At 45.3% G+C, this 22562-nt stretch overlaps 1 protein-coding gene across 3 annotated transcripts in view; it reads left to right on the forward strand.

Annotated features, from left to right (window-relative positions):
• GRIP2 (glutamate receptor interacting protein 2) overlaps positions 1 to 22562 on the forward strand; it is a 249423-nt gene that overhangs the window by 156572 nt on the left and 70289 nt on the right. The window contains exon 1 of one of the 3 annotated variants that reach the window (XM_085072552.1): positions 12666 to 13432. The exons of the other annotated variants lie outside the window; for them this stretch is intronic. Coding sequence (XP_084928678.1) covers positions 13393 to 13432 — 40 coding nt within the window. The 5' untranslated portion in view covers positions 12666 to 13392. Of the gene's footprint in view, positions 1 to 12665; positions 13433 to 22562 lie in introns of those variants that run through there. 3 annotated transcript variants of the gene reach the window in all.

A 22562-nucleotide genomic window follows, 5' to 3' on the forward strand; every position in this document is an offset into this window, starting at 1 on the left:
GGAAGGCTTTGTGGCACTGTCCTTTAGGAGCTTTTCATCTGTAAGAAAGGTGAGAGAAAACACTGAATGGTCACCTCTCACTTGCTTTGAAACTTTTGCTACTTCAAAACTGAAGTGAAACTCCTAATTTGTTAAAGTCCAAGGAAGGTGAAAGGATAGGAAGGGAAGCTGTGATAGCAGCTGGGCAGCAAAATTGTGTTGGGAAAAGCCTTAGCCGTCCCAATGGCATGTTGAACTTTGCAGCTACCATTTTCTCCATCCTCTGACACAAGCAAGCATCTTGTTTCTGAGCCCATAAATCTGCTCTGTCACGCCAGGGCTCGGGGACAGGGGACAATGTGCTGGGGCAGGAGCCTGCAGGGCTGCAAATACCAGTGACAGCAGAGTCTCAAGTTTCACCTCAGATGGTGTCACCCTAGTGGCGCTGTGTTGTGTGAGGGCAGCACACTCTTGTGCGCACTCATCCCTCTGGAAAAGCAGAGGCTGCCAGTCAGGGGCAGGGAAAGCAATAACATGTTGAGGAGTGACTGCTGCAGTGTGGGACTGGAGTGGCAGGAAGGCTTCACATTTAATCTGAGCATTGAGATCGGCCTGTTGAGGTGACACTCCTGTCCTGGGGCTTCCACTAGGCAGGGAAGCTGTGTCCTCTGCAGTGGTGTGAGGATGAGCTAATCATAGGGACATGGCTGTGGGTGGGACAAGAAAACACATGGGAAGGTCTCCACCAGCCTTAAATCTGAGACCTCATGGCACAGAGCTGCTGTTCAGAGTGTTCCTGGTCTCAGTGCAGAGATTTGCCCACCCTGCAGCTCCCTATGCACCAGGGTGCCCTGTGGAGGAAGAGCTGATGATGGTGCTGTCCTGGAAGCTTTGCAGAAAATCTGGATGTATACTTAGAAAATGCGCATGTAAAACTGTTCTTCTTCAATAAGAAGTAGCATTGCCCAATAACCAACCAATATATTTCTACCTTCTGCTTTGAGAAGAGTGTATCTTGCAGTGCTGTCTGGACTAGATCTTTCTGAAAGCTTGAAAATTTGGGATTCTATGGACTTTGAAGAGCTGGAGTATAAAGAAAGCATCCACTCAGGGGATGGGACTTGAAAGAGGTAACAGAAAAGTGACTTATCAACACAAAATCTGAGATTTAAAAACTGCTGGGGGCATGAGACAAAGAGCAGAACAACTCCTCTGATGGGGAATTGCATCTTATTTTTTCAGGCTTTTCCCTCAGCCTCAATGACTTAAACACAGCTGTGGTGGTGTAAATCAGTTGTGCCACGTAAACACCTAAATTCTCTTTGTGTCCTGTTGCTATAGAAACTTTCCCAAAGCCTGGGTACCAGCACAGCCACTTTGCTGTTTTGGGAACACTGAATGCCTCCGAGTTGGGGCATCCAGTCCAGGAGATCTGCTGTGGACTTAGGCCCACTCTGGAAAGGACTTTTTTTGGTTGCTGCATTTGGGCTGCTGAGGTATTAAAGAAAGTGAAGATCTGCATCCACTTAGTGCCAGCTTTAGTCCCTGGTGACGGGAGATGGGTTTCCACCGAGCACGCTGCCCTCTGTTCACTGCGGGTATTTAGGAGATTCTTAAATACAGTATTAGATCCCTAATTATGCAGAAATCCTTCAATCTGGCGTGTTTCATCTGGAATTATGCTCAACTATCAAATCCTGCCAAATACCTTCTTAGAGCAGGGGAGGCTGATGCACTTGGGCTGCTCTCTGCAGAGAGGAGAATCCCGGCCACGAGGCCAAGGCTCCCAGCCCTGGGCAGGATTAGCAGACATGGGTACTGCTGGAGTGGCTGTGCCCATGTCTCTTTGCACAGTGGACAGCAGGTACAGTCATAGGCACCCACCTTCCCTCACTTGTGTGGTCCCAGTGTAAACATTTATGTTGTTGGAAGCTTCCCAAGTAAAGGGAATATTTTTGTTTGTCCATGGGGTTCCTTCATGGCAGCACTTCCAGAAGATGTTCCTTCCAACCCAAGTGATTCCATGAAGAAGGGAAAGGAGAGAGTGGCTTGGAGAGGGGAAAGATGTGGCAGCTACAGGAATGACCTGTGAAGAACACTTGCACCTTCCTCCACCAATACCCTTCTCCTCTGGCTAAATCACTGTACACCAGGAGTGAGTCATTCTGGGGATAACTACAGCTGCATGATGCTTTGTATATTTAATAATGTATTTAATGTGCCTGCAATTCAGATCACAAATACCCTTTGCAATGGTGTGACTGCTGCCTAAAAAACATCCTGATGGGCTTGAGGCAATGCTCTTTCTAAAGGAATCCAGTTTCTAATTACCTTGGAATGCCACATAAAATGTAGGCAATTGTTAGTCAGCCATACCTGGGCACCATCTGCATGCAGTGGTCTCCAGGAATGTGTGGTTACTGCAGGGGTGCACCTGAAATCTTGCAAGGAAGCTTTAATGTCCTCATTGTGACCTGTCTCTCAGGTGTTGCTTGTTGCCTCAGAGCCTGTGTAGGCTTGACTGCCCTGTCTGATCATTTTGATCCAGACCTGTTTTCCTGTTGTCTGCCCCATGACATATGTGCATCAATTCTCATAAAGAATAAAGAAAGCAATTCCATAATTTTCATTCAAATCTCCACATCCTACTAAGCTTTGTGCCGCTTCTTAAAAATGAATTAATAGTTGAGTAAAAGGGGTTTATAGTACAATATATTTTGGAGAAGAAATATTCTTAAGTGGTCACTCTGCAGGTAATTGGACAGAATATTTCTATTACAAAAAGCTTTTTCTAGGGAGCTCTTCTATAATGCTAGCTCTGTTCTGCAGTAGGTCTGTAACTGCGTGTCAGGGATGTCAGCTAATGTGAAGGTGGGTGATCACAAAAGTACAAAACAAGGTCTTCATAGTGCTTCTTACAGCTTTCAGAAAATAATTTTCTCTGTTCTTACTTTTTTTTTTCTTTGAAAAGAAGAAGACAGTCAAAGCATCTTTTTGCCAAATGTACAGCTTTAAAACTTGGTTTTCTTGGCCATAATTCATCCAGTGTTGATTCTGGCTTGGATTCTGTGTGTTCATCTTTGTAGAGTAATAAGATTTTCAGTATTGTTCCCAGTGGCCCTTGCACAGAAATACACTCTTGGAATAAGAGGTGTAGCTCTAGAGAGTCAGCTTCTGCAGGTTTTTTGTGCCTTTGAGCACCAGAAACAACACCCAGGAAAGCAATAATGAACAAACCTCTAACTTTTAATGCTTTCTTGCGCAACTACTGCGTTTCAGCATGTGAACAGCTGCTGAGGTAGCAGAGAGTGTGCACTTGCTGCCTCTTCTCATATGTAATCAAAAGGTACAAATGAGAAGGCATCTTTCCCATAAACTGGGTCACTGGGTTAATAGAGTTTTGAAAATATCCCCTCCTAACCCATGCCATTAATATCTCAGCATCCATCTAGATTTTAATACTGTCATATGCTCATGATTTGCGTGTCTGTCATCTGCTTGCTCTGAGGTTTTTCCCTTAGTTGAGGAAATACTCTGCAAGATCAAGATCACTGCTGAATGCAGGATGATGCTCTGACTGGCAACAATTCATCTTCATTTGAACACTAAATATTCCAATTCTCTAGCTAATGAAAGGCTTGATTTAGGATAGCAACTTCGTGACTGTTCCAGGAAGAGTTTGAAAAGGCAATATTGAGCTGTACTTTACACAAATTCAGTTTTTAAAAACTAGCTGAGCTTTTGAAATTTCCAAGTCTGGTACCCATTCCCTAGATTCTTGTGTCTTCTGCTGCCATGGGTTTGACTGAGACACTCTTGTATGGGTAGTGTTTGCACTGCTTTCTTCCTGGGTTTTATTATATTCTTTTTGATAGTGATTCAGCAGAAAATTCTAGGGTTTAGGGGGAGGAGGAATAGGGGAAGCAGTTACTGAGCTGTATTTGCTGTTCTGTCAAAAGAGATTAATCTTCTCTCTAGTTTACAGATTGCTAAAGTTTGGAACTTAATTCAAGAGACTTGAGCTGTTCTCTTGGCAAACATGTCCTTCTCCTTGGCCATTCTAGGGGAAACCCAGATGATGCTGTTAGACAGCTCATACAGGTGGGGCTGGATCCCTTCCCTAGTGCCTTCTTGAACAGCACTGCTGAGACATGACATAAAACATTAGCTTGACTTTCTTGTTAGTTCAAACACGAAATGCTTCATCCTTCTCCCCATACCTTTTGGGTCCAGGTGCTCCTACTTCTTGGATCTCCAGTCTGGGCAGGGTGGTTGGCACACTGTTACTCCTAACAGTGTGGCCTTCCTTGATCTGATCATGGCAACAGGAAAAGCTGCTGTGCTAACAGGTATGTGACCCCTTTGGGACTGGTAACAGGATCTTGCAAGGAGGCACCAGATGCCTGGTTTTCTGAGCAGCAGGAGTGCAGATTTCATCTGAAGAAGGACTCTGTCCTCCTTGCCCTGCAGCAGCAAGACTGAATGTACATGAGCTCATTGTGTTCATTTCAGATGTCTCTGAATGTACTTTTTCTCCCCCTCCCTTCTTTCTGAGAAATAGGCTTCACTCTGCCTTTGCTCTTAGGGATCCTCCTCTCCTTCTTTAAGTGCATCTCTCCCAGAGAGATCACAGGATCAAGCCAACCCCTTTTCCTCATGTAATGCAAATCCCATCTAGTCCAGGTAGTCAAGATTCCCAATGAGCTTTACATGCAGTCTGTGAGAGCAAAAGGTTGGAGTTGTCACTGTGATTAGCAGAATGAAGGCAATTTCTCTACATTTAAATGGAAGACAGTTGTTCTCTCAACCAGCTCCTTTAAATCTCCTCCCAGCCTAGAGCTTAGCAGCCAGGTCCCAGCCACCCTGAGGTTTGTGGCATTGTGTTCTGACTTCTGTGGCATAATGACTTTTCTGCCCATGTCCAAATGACACTGACTACCAGTTACAAAAGGAAAATGGTAAATTCATCTGTTATCTGCTCTCTCTCCTGCAAGATTTACTTCCATCAGGGATTTTTACAGCCCAGTGCTATGTCTTTCGTGATGGGGATGTGTGGTGGAGGAAATTTATTGTTCCCTTCCTAATAGATAGCTGTAATTTCATTTTGGAACAACCACTTTATGAGCAAGAAAACGATTCCATTACGCCACCACACAGCATTGGGAGCATCTGTGGCAGTGGGGCATTTGGATTAAAGAGAGTAAAGGCTGCACATCTGCTGCCCTCCACCCCTATTCACAGAACAAAGTGTTAATCCTAAAGAAAAGAGAGCAATTAGCTTGTAAACCCTTCCCGAACTCACTAGAAGATTAGCCATTTTCAATTAAAGCTTTTCAGCTGGAAAGATAATGGGCTAAAATTTCCAGCTTTTAAAAAATACTATTATTGACCATGTGGCTTTATTTCTGTCAATTTACATCCTTTATAATTAGCTACCCTGGGATAATGAGGACTGCCTCACGCCATACCATGATCCCCACTCTCTCCCCTTACAATGCAAACAGCAAACTGACTTCGTGGTCGGTTTTTGACCTGTTGCAGCTCTCATGGATCACTGCTGTTGTCTGGACTCACGCTGGGGATGAGTCTAAGCAGTATTTTATAGGTTATTGTAACGTACGAGTAAAAGGATAAACCTTTACAGATTGCTGTGAGCGTGCTCTAACTCTTCCCGGGGAGACTGGATGGGAGCAGGGAGGCTGATCCCATCTTGCAAACCTGCAGTAACAAGCAATTTGCGGTCCCTCAGGGTCCCGCGTGTTCTAAAGACAAAATACTTCATAAATCACTGGTCTCAGCACTTGGGGTTACCCGGAGCTGTGTGTGGCTCTGCCTTGCCCCAGCTTGGGAGGTAAGACTCGACAAGCCGGAGCGGGAGCCAAGGCGGCAGCTGGAAACACCTCGCCCCAGAACTCGCGTCTGCGGCAGCTCTGTTCAGCGCTTCTGAGCGCTGCATCCCCCCGGGGAGCCGGGAGCCTTCCTGAGGCACCAGGGGAGCCTGACCTGCTTTCACCCCGCGCTGGGAAGCTGCTGGCTGTGGTGTTAAAATGCCTTTTGGGTCACGTCTGTCTGCTTTCTATGCTTCTGCTGCCACTGCTGAGTGTGGCACTGGTGCTGCTCAGCGTGGTCTGTGCTGCCGACACGGCGTGGGGGAGAGCTGGGGCTGGAGGTGACACCGGCTCGTGGCCTCGTCCAGCGCTGTGCCCACGCTCAGCCGGACACCCCTGTCTGCACGGCCTTGTGTCCCCTGCTACCACGAGTTAATGTCACCTGCTGTGGCTCTGGTCACTACATGCGACCCTGGGCATAGCTGTCCCTGTGCTGCTGGGAGTGGCTGTGCTATGTCTGAGCAAAAACAGAGGAGGAAGGCTGACCTTTCAGGGAGCTGCTTGGCCATGCAGGGCGAGGTGCCTCACATGAGCTACCTTCTCAGTCAAGGACTTCTGAACGAGGTGAGCTCACTGAGATATCTGAATGCAAAGCCATCCAGAGCTCTGACTCCTGGGTGCTGCGTGAGCTGTGCTTCTTCTGAGTCACCAATATTATTGGTATTGCTTCTAGTTCCTGGCTGTCTCCCATACAGACCTTGGCCAGGTCTCACCTAGCTTGTCTCTTCTAGAAGAGTTGCACAGCATAGCTGCTGCATGGTAGCATGCTAGAGCACATAAAAAAAACATTTAAGCTTTTTTTGGTTGAGGAATACGGCTTGATGCTCTTGGGATTTCACTGGCCTTATCGTGCTACTGATACTAGCGTTGTCTTTTGCAGTCAGCGCTTTTCCAGCTATTTCTTTGTTGAAATGCGTATGAAAATGTGCCTTGGAAAATATTTTATATCTGAACTAGTTAATACAGCACCTTGGAGAGAAGGTGTCTGATGCAACAGAGTACAAATGAAGCCTCATTAAGCAGGAATTCAGTGATTCTACTGAATGCCCCAGCAATTAAATTTCATCTCGTTTCATATGCAGGTCAGGAGAGTTTGGAAAGAGAATAGAGGCAGCAGAGCAATGTGGCTCTGTACTATGCAAATTAGTGTTAACATGGCATTTCATTTATTGTTAATGCATTGTTACACTGCTACTCATTGAAAAGAAACTGTGTGACAACGGATAAGACTGATGACCCACTTGCTTATTTTTCCATCTGCATTGGCAGCATTGCCTCTGAACAGACCAGTGCCAAGATAAATCCTTTAAGGGGAAGATGCAGAGGTTTTTCTTCCCACAGGCAGGAGTGGAGTTGGATGCTGACTAAGACCTGTCCTTCAGGCTGTAGTGTTGCCTCTCTCTCTGTCTTTTGGGGCAAGATGTGGCATGGCCACATCCCTGCTACTAGAAAGGTCCTTTGCCTGGGCTCAAACACTGCATCCTTTTGGATCAAGAGTAAGTAGTCTTCAGTCCCTACTGCTGCAAAGACCTGAGCTCTTGTGGCATGTAGCATAGTAGGGGGTTCAGGGATGCTGATGTGCTTTGCAGCCCTGTCCATACACTCACACCTCTGCTCCCTGCTCTCCTTTGGGCTGGTTGAGCTCTAGGGTTGTGTCCTGTTCTTGGAGGGCTACAGTGCCAGTTTCCCATTTTCTCTCTATTTTCAAAGGTCTGTAACAGAATACGTTTTCTCTCATCTGTATTTTGATTGATGTGGTCCATGTGATGGAGCTTGCTTCACCTAAATTGCCCACCCATAATGTGGACGGAAGGTGGATGCTGGCCAGCTGCCACAGAGACTCATCACTATTTTCATTCTTGGTGACATTAATAAAATATAAAGAAGAAACAGCATTTTTGCGGAAGAGGAGAGATCACGAACAGGGCATTTCAGGGCAGCCACGGGTGCAAATATTAAAGTACCAAGTGCAGCTGCCATGCACTCACTGTAAATTGGAGTGGTTTAATGACCTTAAAACTGGAAATCAGTCCCATCACTGAAAAGCTTAGACGCTTGCTTGCCCCCCAGTTTTTTTGCTCTTGTCAAATGGCTGTCATTCCAGTGCATGGTTCACTAAAAGCTGGGAAGATGGGAGCTATTAGGCATGTTGTTTCCTCCAGTGGTATGGTACTGCTTCTGGTTTCAGTGTCTGCATGGTTCCTCCAATCATACACATGCTTGAGGATTTTACCAGTGTCCCAAGGCTGTGGGATACCAGCCAGCTACATGGCTATGAAAGATTTGAAGGGGGTAAAAACCAATTAGGAGAATCCCCAAATGGAGGGGTGTATTTTGCCTAGAAAAAGTGCTTGTTCTGTGCAATAAAGCCACAGAAGTAGAGATAAATGGAAGAAACATGCTCTGTCTACCTGAAAGTGTTGAACCCACTTTCAGATGCCGTGCATGCAACTTCCAGAGCTCTGCTCCTTTTGGACCAGATTATAAACTCCCACCTTGTCCTGGCATGGCTGGTGATTGTTGGTGGATCATTAACCTCCTGCTGTATTGCTTATTGCTGTGTCTTGTCAACCGCATCTCCATTTGGCTTAAAAAATCATCGTAAAGCCAAGATTCACTTTTGTTGGGATGACCTTTGCTAACAAGGTCCCTGAACAAGCTCTTTTGTATCATTAGAGCTGCCTGGGGAATAAAGGACCTTGTGCTTTGCTGCAGCCTATTTGTCTTCCACTGTTTCTCTTATCAGCACTGGGGTCCCCAACACTATAGTGTCCTACTCTGATTACCCAGAAAAATGTGCAGGAGCCATTTTATTGTGCTCTGGTGATGGAGGGAATGGATGGGGTAGTTGGAAGTACCTTTAGCAGTGCTCTCTGTCTCAGTGCTCTGCATGTGTGCATGCAGCAAGGGTTCTAATTGCTTATTGGATGGGTCAATTTATCTTTCAGTGTTCATTACCCGTAATAAATTAATGTTTAGGACTGGCTGGTGGAATTTGCACTTAAAGAAAAGAACAATCAAGGGCTTCTTCCTCTGGCTCCATTATTAAGCTGTTTAAATACCCTTTTCTTTAAAGATTTTTTTCCAAGTCTCTTCTCCATTTACCATAAAAATATATTGATGAGACAGTGCATTGCATTTTGGGGTAGTATGTAAAAATCAGGGCATCTGCTTAGACCATAGCTGAGGCCTGAGGCTGATATGCAGTTGTCGGGGGTTTCTAAATAAGCACAACTACATAAAATTGGAGCAGATGAAATGGAGCAAATGTACAGCCAGTGGGTAGCTGGATAATCAGCTGTGAAGTCTCTTCCACCAAGAGAGTGATGGGTCTTCCTTTTGTCCCTCCTCCCCCTCCTCCTCCTCCTCCTCCCTGTCTGTTGCGACCAAAAATCAATCAAGGAAGGGTGTAGGCTCTCCTAACTTCTTGACTTTGTGCAGAGATGGTTGGAATTCCCAGTAAAAACCATCTTTCCCAGTAGGACAACTGGAAGCACTGGGTCTGCTGTGCCAGAAACAAGCCTTGAGAGGGTGGATGAGCAGGAAGCTGAGTCCCCAGTTGCAGTCAGACCCCTGATGTGCAGGCATGTATTATTAAATGGGAGAAGTAGGATGAAAAGAAGGAGATGGCAACGGAAAATCTTAATTTAACATCTGAATTTAAAAGAAGTAGAAAGCATCTGTGTCAGTCTCTTCTGAACCTTCCCTAACCCAAAGCAATTTCTGTTGCTATTAATATAATTTTATATGCGGTTGGAACTTCGGCATTTCTCTGTGCTCTGTAAGTGCGTGTGGTTGGGGGTTTTTCCTCATCATTTTCTTGTGGCTGACTGTTCATTATGTTCATTCAGCTATCTTCAGAGAGTCTCCTGAGACTTCCTAATGTGGAGTGATGTAAGATTGTCTCCATGTTCTCCACAGCTCAGAGCGTGTTCAGTGCTAAATGGTTCATTTCAGGATCTTGCCTGAGCGTTCCACAGTCCTGTGACTTCTGACAAGGATCCTTTTGGATGTGGTTAAATAAGTTATGGTTACAAATATCCATCCAAAATTGGACTAAGTGATGGATATTCTGTGATCTTCCCTCTGCTGTCCTCCCTGTCTTGTTTGCATAAAAGTGTATTCTGTAAATGTCATCCCAACCAATTCAGGCCATGTAAGGTTTGCATCATCACTCTCACCGAGGTTCTGCGAGGATTTGTAAGTCAGCTCTGGGGAAAGATGTTATGAGGTTCACGAGCAGGGCAGGATGTATTTGGTACAAGAAATGCTAAACCAAGCACTAGTACATGTCTGTGCATGTAAGGGTAGATACTTTTTACTTACAACAAATGAATTTTACTCAAAGGTCAGCCTGTTCTTGAGAAAAGTAAATGCCCATTTCTCTAGAGTGGGGCTTATTCACTGGCATCACCACTTTGGTTGTATGGATGAGAGCCAAGAGCCTGCACAGATGGATGTTCCAGCAGGGACTACCCAGAAGCTCTCTAGCCATGGACTGTCCTCAGCCTGGGCTGTCTTTCCACTCAAGCATTTTATACTGAAGGGGGAATCCAAGAAAGCATCTCTAAAACGCTCTTTCATCCTGGGATGGTAATAGGAGATCAGAATATGCCAAGAAAGCAGAACTGAGTTTTTTTTTGTTTTATTTTTTTTCTAGTGAAAAGACTTTTTTAACATCCCACCTCCACAAAATCAACTTCTTTTTAAAACCATGCATTTGTAGGTGAGGCTTGTTATGTAGTTGATACTGCCAGAGCATATAGAGCTGCTAATTCTGAGCACACAAGCTTAAAATTTATGTCAAGAAGGTACAGGACAATTTACAGACTGTTCCTGAAAAATCAGAGCTCTACATACTGTTCCTCGAGTTTGCCAGTGTAGTTTAGGTTGATGCCTCATGCTGTTTCATGACACCTACACATGTTGATGCTATACCATATGTTTTTGGGCTGCCTCGTTTTGTTGGGGTGTGTGGTGTATCCTTTCCCTTCCACATTAGAAACTCAAGCTGTTCACTTCAACTGGTTTTAATATATGCCACCTGAAACATGAAGAAAGTGTTGTGTTTGTGGATTTTGGCCAGAAACCATAGAGTAAACATCTTTATCGTCTCTAGGCTCCTGGTGCACTGGTGTCTTGCCAAGCAGCTCAACAAATGCCACCAGCAATTCTGGACTTGAAATGCCCAAATGCTTCTTCTTTCTCCACCAGCATCAGAGCAATGGGGCAGCTCCAGCCAGTTCTCATCCTCAAAAATAAGCAGCTTCAGCTGTGTATTAAACCTGTCCTCACACACTTTCTTCGTGCAGCACATATTCTGGGAAGAATTTTATGGTGGTGTAAACACATCAAATTGTTTTTAGCTTTTCTTTAAAACACCATTTTGGAGACATCCAAAGCAATGGGCTATTCTCGAATTAGCAGCTTCTTGTATTTGTGGTGCAACTGGTGATGTTTTTTCCTTTAAGATGAAGTTTCTCTGCAGCAAAAGCATTAATAGCTGCGTGAAAAGATTTCTAATTATAAATTTTGCCTCAATTACTAATTAAGTCTATTGTCAGACGGAACAACTTCTTTTAAACAAATTATGGACCAAAATATCTCCTTTGTAAGTAGTTTTTTATTACTTAGTAATTTTATTGCTTTTGTATAAGTTGTCTCTTCATGAAACAGCTGAGTTTGAACCACAATAGTGATGCTGCTGCATTTCAATCTGAACAAGACCTCTGGCACTAGGCTGAAACCCAATTATCCTCTTCCACACAGAGTTAGGGTCCCCAGGTCTGTAAAAATTTCCTGCTGGCACAGTCAGATGTGTTTAGGTCCTCTTGATTTATCCTGATTTCTTTCCTAAGGAAACAAGGCAACCTTGCTGCTTCTGCAAGAGCTTCCTTCTAAATTTGTAACCTCTTGGCCACTTTCAGACAAATCTAGTAGCAGTCTCAACCATGACTGGACCCTCATACAAAAGTATAGATGCCATTTGTGTTTTAGTCCATGCTTGTCTTGATCTCTCTTCACTGTTGGTGGGTATATTCTTGCTGTTACAGATGACAGTAGTTCTCAAGGGAGCAAGATGACTATGGGGAACACTGCCATGGGCTGGATGGCACAGTTTGCATGTCACAGCTTGGCTGAAAAGGGAACCTGCACAGTGCTGGAGGCAGGATCTGACCCTGTGCACACCCTTACAGCCCCATGGCCAGGGCACTCGCATCCCCTGCATGCTCTGCATCTTCAACACAAGTCAGCCAACTTTTCCATTTTAATGGTAAAGGAAGGAGACACTGGCTTACTGCAACCATTTCTTCCTAGGCCAGTGGTCTATCCCCACCGCCAGTGCAGGACCACTGCACTGGGAAGCCATGCAGCTTCTTGTTTCGAGGGAAGCCATGCAGCATCTTGTCCTGGAGGGCCAAACTCCCCGTGACCAGCTGGTTGCCAGCACTGCCCCCAAAACCTCCTCTCGCCAAAATCTCAACATAGGACTTGCGTGCGTTTTGCCCGTGCTGGTTCCTCCACCCTTCCTAAGGAAGGGTTAAACCGAGTTTTCAGCCAACGCTGTAGGGAGGACACAAGACTGCAGCCTCATATTCCCTCACGAGCACTGTGTGTGTGTGTTTGGGAGGCAGAGTAATGCTTTGACAGCAGCTTGACATTGCCTTGAAAGGTGCTGGAGGCTCTGCAAGCACTTGCCAAGAGGGGGTGGGGGAGAGGAAAGTGTGTCAGGCAACACTGCAGTCGCAGCCTCTTCTTGTGCTCAGCCCCGCTGCTGCTGCTGCTGCTGCTGCAACTCGGGGGCTGCTGCGCGGCTCCGCCGCCGGCCAAGTTCTGGCGCTGAGCGCGGCGCGGGGGCAGCGCTGCCTCCGCCGCAGCACCGCCTGCCCGCCCTCCTCCCGTTCATGCCTTTTTTTATTCCCCCACCCCCCGCCTGAAATGCCCGTGAAAGCCACCGAGGGGCTGGGGCAGGAAGGGGCCAGCACATCTCCGTGGGATGATGCCCGCTGTCCGCCGGCGGGGCGCGGGGTGGAATTCCGCCGGGAATGAAGTGCCCGCTCGACATTTGCTGCATCTGCCGGAGCGTCAGGGTTCAGTGGCTGCCTCTCCTTCGACCAGCTGTTCCGGTTAATCACTGCGCTTCCAACTTTTGTTTGGCAATGCCTGATGGCCAGTGGAGCCGACAGAACTAGCACGGGATTTTTAGGACCTCTTAAAAAAAAACCCCCATACCCTTAATTTTCCTATTTTTACACAGGACTGGCGAGTCGCACGTTAAACAGCCGTGTAAAGATATTTCTTGCTAAAGGATTGCTACATTGCTGAGTGCTCGCAAACTGGAGAAGCCAGGACGATTTGCGTTCGATCTCACTGCCGGGAAGTGCGGGAGCCGCGTGTGCGCTGCAGCCGCGCTGGGCGGTGGGAGGCAGCCCGGGCTGCCCGGGAAGGGATTCCAGCGCAGGCAGGGAGAGAGAACGGAGCAGCTCTTGCAATTAGTTGAATGATTTGATAGATAACAGCAGACATGCTCTGTGGACTGAAAAAGGATTTGCAGTCAGACTTTGGTGAGTGAGCCTTGTCTGTATTTTTTCCTGCTCTTGTCCAGTAGTTTACTTCTGTTTAATCTGATTTTCTTTAAACGTATTTAATATCATTACAGTTTCATGTGCTACTTTGAAAGTGGCTTTACAAATCCAAACCGTTGCATGCAAACTTAATTGCTAAGATTTGCAAAATATATTTTTGCTTCTCCGTAAAGAATTTCTCCCTGTGACCACTGGAGAGTACCCTTCAGGCTGCCTTTTCCTTCTCCACCTGGAAGATTGGCAGTCACAGGGGCTGTTCTTATGGCAGAGCCTTTACAGCTGTTCTGGCTTTTTAAGAAACAAGATCTAAATGTAGCTCTTTTGTTTTCCAGGATCAGTGTGTGAATGGTTTGGGCATTCAGGAATGGTGGATGGGGGGGCTGGGAGAGAAGACAGGGGTAAGGGACTCTTGCTGAATGTGGTGGGATCACTGTCATTGCCCCACCTCCTGTATAATTCACTATTACCTTGTCTAATAAATATTTCAGCTCCTGCTAGAAATCTGCCATTTCAATGAGCTGCTAACCCCTGTTTAGATACCTGGGGTGAGCAATTCAGTATTACCATGGAGTATAAAAAAAATCTATTTCGTTTCTGCAGAAGAGTGAGTAGATGAATGTAGAAGGGCACCTTTACAAAGGGCAGACATCAAGCCCTCGCCCCAGTCTTTCCAGGATGGACAGGCTATTATGTTTCTAACTGAGTGCAATATTCAGGTACTTTGTTGCATGCTCTAGCTCTGCTTGTTGCAGCTGAATGTGCTATATGGAGCTTGTCTTCCGCTCTGATGCAAGCATTTCCCTTCTGAAAGCAAAGACGTTGGAGTTGGAAGTACAGAGGTAATTTATGGTTTATGAATCACTTTGCACTGCCTGAAGTGGTGTAGCAGGACTGACTTTGTCCTCTCCTTGGCATCAAGAAGCCCTAAGGCATGAACCTAACTTTATGAAATTGTTTTCCCTCCCTAAATCTGGGGGTAAAATGAACCAGGTGGAAAGCAGCTTAGCCTGGCTGTGTTGCCCAATCCCATGGATGGTGACTGGATGCAATGTCCACCTACTGTACTAGTACAGCAAGAAACATCTTATTTTGAATATTTTTGGGGGCTTATTTTGAAGCTGGCAGAGACACGTTGATGAGTCCTGATAGGCCGAGGGAGTCAGGGTGTGTGATTTACAGGGCAGGAATGCACTCGTTCCATGGAAAGATCAAAAGACAACTTGGCAGGAGCTCACACTGCTCTTGGGGCTGAGCCATGAGCTGGGTCCTGGCTCAGAGGTGGCTGACACCGACTCTGCTGGAGGGGTCTCCTCAATGCCACCAGCTACAGAGCGAGTAATTTGTGAAGCTCTTCCAACATGTCACCAGAGATTTCTGGTGCTTCAGGATTGCTGTGTTGTTACAAATGGGGATGGTGTCTGGATGGTTGGTGATCAAATGAAAATTTTTCCTCATGTCAGCCGCAAACCTTTCTTGAGAATCTTGGGCCAATGTTGTGTCACATATAAGGGAATGGTGCAGTCACTGGGTGGGGAAGGAAGCCTTTTTTACCCTGGTGTCAGACCCTCACAGCTTATTATTGTGGTGCTCCTGAGGACCAAGCCCATGCTTTCATGAGAATGCTTTCTGGAAATCATGTGGAATAGAAGTAATAAAGGGAATTGCAATCTTATCACTCATTTTAAGTGGAATAGGCAAAACCAAATGGATTGTTTCAAAGAAGCACCCAAACTTTTCAGAATTGCTTTCTGGTCCCATCACCATTAGGGTATTGGTGATTTATTTTCTTTCCTTCACTCACTCTCTGAAGTTTTTTGATGGGACGTTTTAATAATAGAGGGATTTTTGTCTGTCCTTCAGAATGGAAGGGTCAGAAAATGCAAAGTAGCAATGATGTTTTATGGGGGGAGGGGGAAGTGTTTATCTTCTAGTTTGAGTGAGTGGTTCTGCTGATAGCAGGGGGATAGTGTGTTTCCACAAGGGCCCTTGTAATCCTGCTCTTGGAGGACAACACTGAAATACTTTATGGCCTTTCTGAAGTCCAGGAACATTCTCTATGTTTTGCTCTAGCAAAGTTCATGTTCAGTTAGTTCTTACTGCAGGGTCACTGCAGGAATGGGCAGAACAACAGAGCTCATTGAATCTCCTTTGTGCTGCTCCAAGTGACCTGCCGAGGATCTCATCCCAAACCAGCCCAAGTCAAATGTTAATTGAGGACAGCACAGACAACATCAGAAGACCATTTGCCTTTCAGATGTAACCATTTGGATGACTTCATTAGTTTTTATTTTTTAAAGTACGGTTTATATGGAAGGCGAAGAAAGAATAAAGATAGTAGATGAATGAGGGCGTTCAGTGCTTTTCTGTTTGGGTTTGTTGTTTGGTTTTCTGTGTGGAGTTTTTGTTGCCATTAGAAGCCATGCTTTTTGCAGGAGATGGACTGCAGACCAAGGACAGCAGCATTTCCTGTCCCTTTTCCCAGACTGGCAAACTGCACCCTTTATTGGAGGGTGGGAATGGCCAGAAAAAGAGACCTGTTAATAGATCTCTGCCCCTTCCTGCTCTTGGTTTTCAGGGGATCAGCTCCCCTGTTCTCTCTGCTTGCCAAATAAGCAGGGGGAAGAATAGAAAAAAACATGCCTGAAAGGGATAGAAAACTAATGTGAGGAGCTAGAATAAGATGGGAGGAAATCTTCATAGATAAATCTCCTAGGAAGAAAGATTTTATCTTTCTTATTGAAAAATTCATCACAATAGTGCTATTTAATATAACTCCTGCTCATCAGGCTGCTTACGTCACGTGTCAGCTTTGCCTCAGTTGCAGCCAAATGAGAGATTAAGAGGAAAAGTAACTGGGGTGTGTGTACCAAGACGAACATCTCTGGTTCTGAATCATCAATCCTAATTTCCTTGTGCCAAAACTGGGCAGTGAGAGTTCATGCTATTCCTCTGCCCTGAGATAGTATCAGCCATACCTGTGATATCATCCATCCGCATTGCATTTGAATATATCCAGTCTGGGAACACCACATCAGCTCAAATTAATTCAGTAAACTGAAATATGAAGGAAAAGCTTTGCTTGTCTCTGATTTTGGTGCCTTTGCTTCCTGTCCTAACACAGATGACAGACTACTCCTTTCCCTCCGTGCGTCACACTTCTGAATATCTGAAGAGAGTAATAATACTTTTTTTTTCTCCTCTCTCTCTTCTTTTTAGCATAGAAAACTCATCTTTCCCCCAGCCTCAGAAGTTGTGGTCTTCCAGATGTCTGACCAGCCTGCACTGATTCAATCTGAATGAACTCCAGCTGGGCCACATTGTTATTGAGCTGTGGTACCCAAGCCTGGGGACTGCATTCAGTCCAAGGCTTTTATCAGTGCTGAGTAAAATGAAAGGATAATTTCGCAGATTTTGTAGACTATACCCACCTTACTTGTACCAGGGTATTAGATCTTCTTGCATATGACATGGCACTGTGGAGTTACATTTAATTTGCAGCCCACAGTATCTGAAGAGTCCTTGCTGTCACTTCAATAATTGTTCCCCAGCCTTCATTCAATCATTTCTCCTGCCCAGGTCTGGTAGCTTGCATGCCTCTCTACCAAATTGTACATCTGTCTTTTCAAACATGTATGAGTCATTCTGGGTTCAAAATTTACTTGCCAGCCTGCTTCCAGTCCCTCATGCCTGGTGGCTGTCAGTAAACTTAATAAGATCAATCTCTCTGTAACCATCCAGGTCATTTAGTGAAAACTTGGAGCCATTCCAGGCTGGGGAAGGGTCCCCACAGAACTTAATTTAATACATCTTTCCCTCCTGATTGTGAACAACTGATGAATTTTCTCAGTGTGTGGTTTTCCAATCAGTTTTGCATACACTTCATAATCATCTGTATCCTGCTTCCCAAACATACTTACAAAAATAGCATGTGTAACAGTGTCAGAAGTGTTTCTAAAATAGAGGTACAGCAACTTGCCTTTTCTGTCTATCCAGAAATGTTGCTCTCACATGGAAAGTAATTGCGTGGGCATGACTTATTTGTGGTAGATCCAGGTTTGCAGTTAGTCCTCCTCATTTGGTGTTAACAGCTCACACACAGATAGTCAGCTCTGGGAACTGAAAGAGAGGGTGATGGATTTGTCATTCTCTCACCCCCACTTTGGTAGCATGCTGTTTTGGTTTGGTTTTTTTTAAGCTGAACATTGGATTTTATTCTTCAGCCTTGTGATGTCTTACCCCTCCTCCTTAGGGTCTTATGGATACCTGCTGATGGCTTTAGGACTTTGGTGACCAGGAATCTAAAATTTTGTTGATTAAACTTTTAAGTATAAATGAGCTGATCTGTGCAGGCAAAATGAATTCTTGCTCTTTTCTAGAGATGACCCATTCCACCAAAATTTATCTTTATAGAAGAAAAAAGACTAAAGTAATATCCTACACCTTTTCATGGCCTATAGAAATGAATTTTTTTTATTCAGTTTTTCTCCACCAGTTTGAAGGTTATAGAGTTTTCCTCTTAAAACGTTGTACTTAAGCACATCTTATTAGTAGAGATTTGTTAGGAGCAGGATGTTTTTCAGTGCAAAGGCTAGGGAGATTTAATACAAATGTTGGTCCACAGTGTCAGTTGACCAGCTGCTATAGAGGTTTTCTCTCCAGCATTGACTGTTGGAGTCCAGGTTCAAACCCCGGCATTAACCTCCCTGCCAGCCTGCTTGAGAAAATCTCATTGCCACTGGAAGAGGTGCATTCTGGCTTTGAGAAGACCAATAGAACCCCCCATAGAAGGGGTCTGAGTTTCATGTGCTGTGTTAAGTCTTGCTTTTGGTTTTATGTCCAGGATCATTATTCTTCACAATGTTCTGTTTTATTAATCCATGGAAGCCAAGGGTAAGTGCACTGCCAAAGTGTTTGCATATGTTAGAGCACGTAAGATTTGATTTCTTTTGAAAATGGACTGTTTAAATTGATTGTGTGTGGATGCCAATGTTTATTGCTTGTGATATTATCCACCCAACTCAAGGATGGAAACCATGCAGTTTTACCCAGAAGCTCAGGAATAGGTATTGGGCAACTTGGAAGGAAGGGCACCTCTGTTCTTATGTGCAGGCATGTGTAGGTGTTGCAAATAAAAGAAACAATTGAATCTAACAAGTGGTAACAATCAGAAAGGAGTGTTAATGCAGAGCTGGAGAAGAAAAAATAGAGCAAAAATAAATATTTAGCAACGTTCGTCAATTGACAATGGAATGCTACCAGGCATAAGAACATTTAAAGCTCTTTTCAGCTGTCGGTTCAGCTACTGCATAATTTTTAGCATGTGAGTAATCCCATCAGGGAAGGCATGGTCTTAAGCCTTGATAGGATGGGGCCCCCAGGTCATTGTATGCCTGTCTATTCAAGGTGGCAGAATTTGCTTTCAAGACAAACGTGCTTGTGTGGGCGTTAAGAAATTCTGGGTCTGTGGCAGTCTGACTGCCAGTCTGCTTCTGATTTTTTTTCTTATAATATTATTATTATTATTAATATTATTCTGCTCATAAAAAAATAAATTACTAACTGAGCTTGATGTTCTTAGCAGCCAAGTTTATTAATCTGTGGATTTACAAATCAGTCTGGTAATTTGAAATGTGCAAAATCACACAGGATGAAGAATTTCTCTCCCTCCATTCCTAACAATTGCCACCCCCGATTTTTTTATTTCAATGAAAGTATTTTTTTTTTCCTTTGACCGTGTGTTTTTGTTCAAGGATCTGATAATTACATGCTTGGAGATGATGGCTTTTCAAAAGCATCTTTCCCAGCAATTTTCAACTGGAGATGTGGATAAAAATATCTCCCCATTTTTTTATCAGAAATGTTTTCAGTAATGTGCAATTATGAGCTCTGCCTTCATTCAATTCATCCTGGAAGAATTTGCTTCACAGGGAAATTCGTTTCCTAGCTGGTCTAGATGCCAGCATAGTTGGCAGCTGCAGGTTTTGTGGGGAGGAGGGAAAAGAAAGGCCCAGAAATTAAAATTACTGTGAAGTAAATTGATCTCAACACCTGGAAACCATGAAAAGATAGAATATCATACTTTTTCGTTAAATCATTGTTAAACTGCTTTGCATGTCAGTCCCAAAATGTCCCTGTAAATTATTTAGTGTAGCTGAGAGATGAAGAGATGATCCACTTAATCACTCCTCACAACTGATCTGTTTCTTATTGTGCAGGTTCATATAATCATGTTAGCAAGGTGAAAGGAGTTGTGGTTTTCTTTCCAGCACTACTCCAACTTCCAGTCTCAATATGTAATTAACACTTGTGTGGTTTATCATAAGGCTGTAAGCTAGGAACTGGCTCAGGTCTGGGGAGAACAGTGTTGGTGAGAAGTCTGTGGAGTGGTTTCAAAGAGCATCAACATGCTTTTGTCCTGGGAGGCAAGAACTTGGGCTGGTAAGGGTATGATCTGGCTCCCTGCTGCCAGGTGTGTGGATGAAAACAGGATTTGTTGCATTCCTCTGCTTCATTGCATCCTCCAAAGGAGGGATGGAGGTCCCTGGTGTAGTGTGTGCTTCTGTTTTGGAGGTCATGTGCCAAGTTGTTTGCAGATATTTAGTAAACTGACTTGTTTGAGATTCCAAATAATTCTTCTCTCCCAGCTTCTGTCCCTCCTTGGAGCCCTCTCGGTACCTGGGGAGCCCAGAGGTCCAGCACACTCATCCCTTGCCCTGTGGGAGCTCTCACCTGAGGCTGAGGCTGGGATGGCACAGCTCCAGACAGCTGCTTTTCCCAGCCAGCTAGCTGAGCTAAGTCATGGATCTGCTCCTCAGTCTTTGAGCAGCCACGTGCAAGACCATACAAATGATGAGGGTCTGAGTCAGACCTCCAGCTATCCCACTGTTGTGCCACCAGCCCATATGGAGGATTGTCCCAGCAAAAAATCTGCTTCTCCATAAGATTTCAGTGGAGATCCCCTTCTTGCCCCTTGTGGGCATGATGGCTGATCCATACAGCGTCCTTACTGCAGTGAACGGTTCACCCTGAAATGTGAGAGATGTGGCCTGCTCCTGCCCCAGTGATTTATAGAGGATAATTTCTTTATGGAATGTGGTACCATTTGGTTGGATTAAACTCTTGGCATCAGATGAAGGTATGTATTTTGCAAAGGGGTTTTTTTCAATAATGTAATGCATTTCCCATATAACTCACTGTGTAAAGAGATCCTGTTCCTTCCTGCCATGAGATGCTGTGCTCTCCTGCTCCTGCTGCCAGAGAGCCTCCAACATGCAGCCCAGCAGCCCCCAGGAGCAGGGGGGATCTTGGGGCACCAACTCTGCAGGTTCAGCCTCAGCTGATGCCTCTGCAGCAGTGAAGCCATGCAGGGGGATCAGGGGGATGAGAGTGTGAGGTAGGAATGGATTACATGGGGTTCTGGGATAGAGCCACAGAAGTATGCCTGGAATCAGTGGGAAGATGCTCAGGTATGTACAGATCCGGATCAGACAGTCCAGGTGACTTGTACACCTTGCACCTGTGGAGTTCAAATCAGGGTGAAGTTAGAAGAACTCAGAGACAGAGGTACATCACTCTCTGCTTCCTATTTTCTGCAAACCTAGGTGTCACCCTGTGGTCCGTTGCTCCCTTGCCTGTCCTTGCTGTGCAGGACATGGATCTTTTCCCTGCCGTTCCCTGCTCCTCTGCTCTAGCTGGGCCCCATGAGGTGACTGCTGCCATCAGGGTGGTGGCAAATATCACCCAGCTCCAGGCTGGCTGCAGAGACAGTCGAGACGTAGGTGCTGTGATTTGTGAGGCTGAGCAAGGGGCTTGAGACAACAGAGAAAAATTGGTTATTATCAATAATAATAACAACTTCAAAAAAGAATCAAAGAAACTCCTCTTCCCCCTTGTGTTTTAATTTATCCCCAGTCTTCCCACTCAAGTGCTTGGCAGAGAGGCCCCATCACTTAGAGGGGGGATAAGCATTCACCTTGCAGGAGCTGGAAAACAAAACATTTGGAAAATGTGGCGGAGGTGGGCAAGCAGAGCTCCACTGGCTTTCCCTCCTTTCTAAAGGACCCTTTATAATTCAGCAGCTGACTCCAGCAGCACCATGAGCTATAATAGGCAATTAGCTCCTTGCAGATTTATGTGACACTGTGTTTTGTAAGCAAACAGTCATGTGTGTTTAGTCATTAAATGGACCTGCTGTATCTGACGGTCTTTGAAACAATCTCTTCCCTCTCTCCTCCCTGAGCACACACCCAGCTCTCTTGCACCAGTATGGACCCACAGACATCCATACTTGTGCAAAACTCATGGCAATGTATCATCATCAGCTGCCTTTGGTTCTGGCATGCAGTGGCAAGAGGTGAACTCTTGGAGAATCCAGACTCCATCTGGAGGTTAGAGCAGTGGAGTGGGAGATACCTGGTGTGGGGATGTCCCCCCACAATCCTGAGGACCCATGGTGAGGTGAGGGGCTGGGTGGGCACTTGCACAGCACCCTGTCAAGTGCTTGCATCCAAGGGGTTGCAGTACTCCCCAGACTTCCCCTGACTTGGAAAGTACTTGTCAGGTTTAGTACTCATAGTTAATTTTAGATATACCTGCGCATGCTGCTCTTCCACACATCCATTACACACTCGACAGAACCTGCTGGTTTTAATTTTTATTAGCACAAGTGCCTTGTTGAATCAAAATTAAGTGGGTATTTGGGAAGCATAATGTGAAGCATTACATTTAATGGTCTGTGTTCCTGCCTGGAGAAAGGCTGTCACATGTGTCTTCCCTCTTCCTGAGACTCTGCAGTCTTTAGCTACACCTGAATTTTCCTGACTTCATTGCTACTTCCTATCCTCTGTCAGCTGTAAAACTCCCAGCTGCAGCCTTTCAGGTGTGTGTTGCATCTCTTCAGACATGTGGCCTTATTCTGGTGTAAACATGCCTGGCCTCGGGTTGTGGTATGTGGGGAGAAGGCAGCTTTGGGGTGCAGGTGGAGCTGTGCTGCTGGAGCTGCTCAGCCCAGCCCTGGGAGAGCTCCTGCACCTCTGCCCTTCTCATCCAGGTTCCCTTCCTGGGTTCAAGGGGGAGCAGGTATCTGCCTAGGGCAATGCAAAACTGACTT

This window comes from Lichenostomus cassidix, chromosome 12, assembly GCF_008360975.1.
Source record: "Lichenostomus cassidix isolate B80296 chromosome 12, HeHo_3.0, whole genome shotgun sequence".
In the NCBI taxonomy this organism is placed as follows: Eukaryota; Metazoa; Chordata; class Aves; order Passeriformes; family Meliphagidae; genus Lichenostomus; species Lichenostomus cassidix.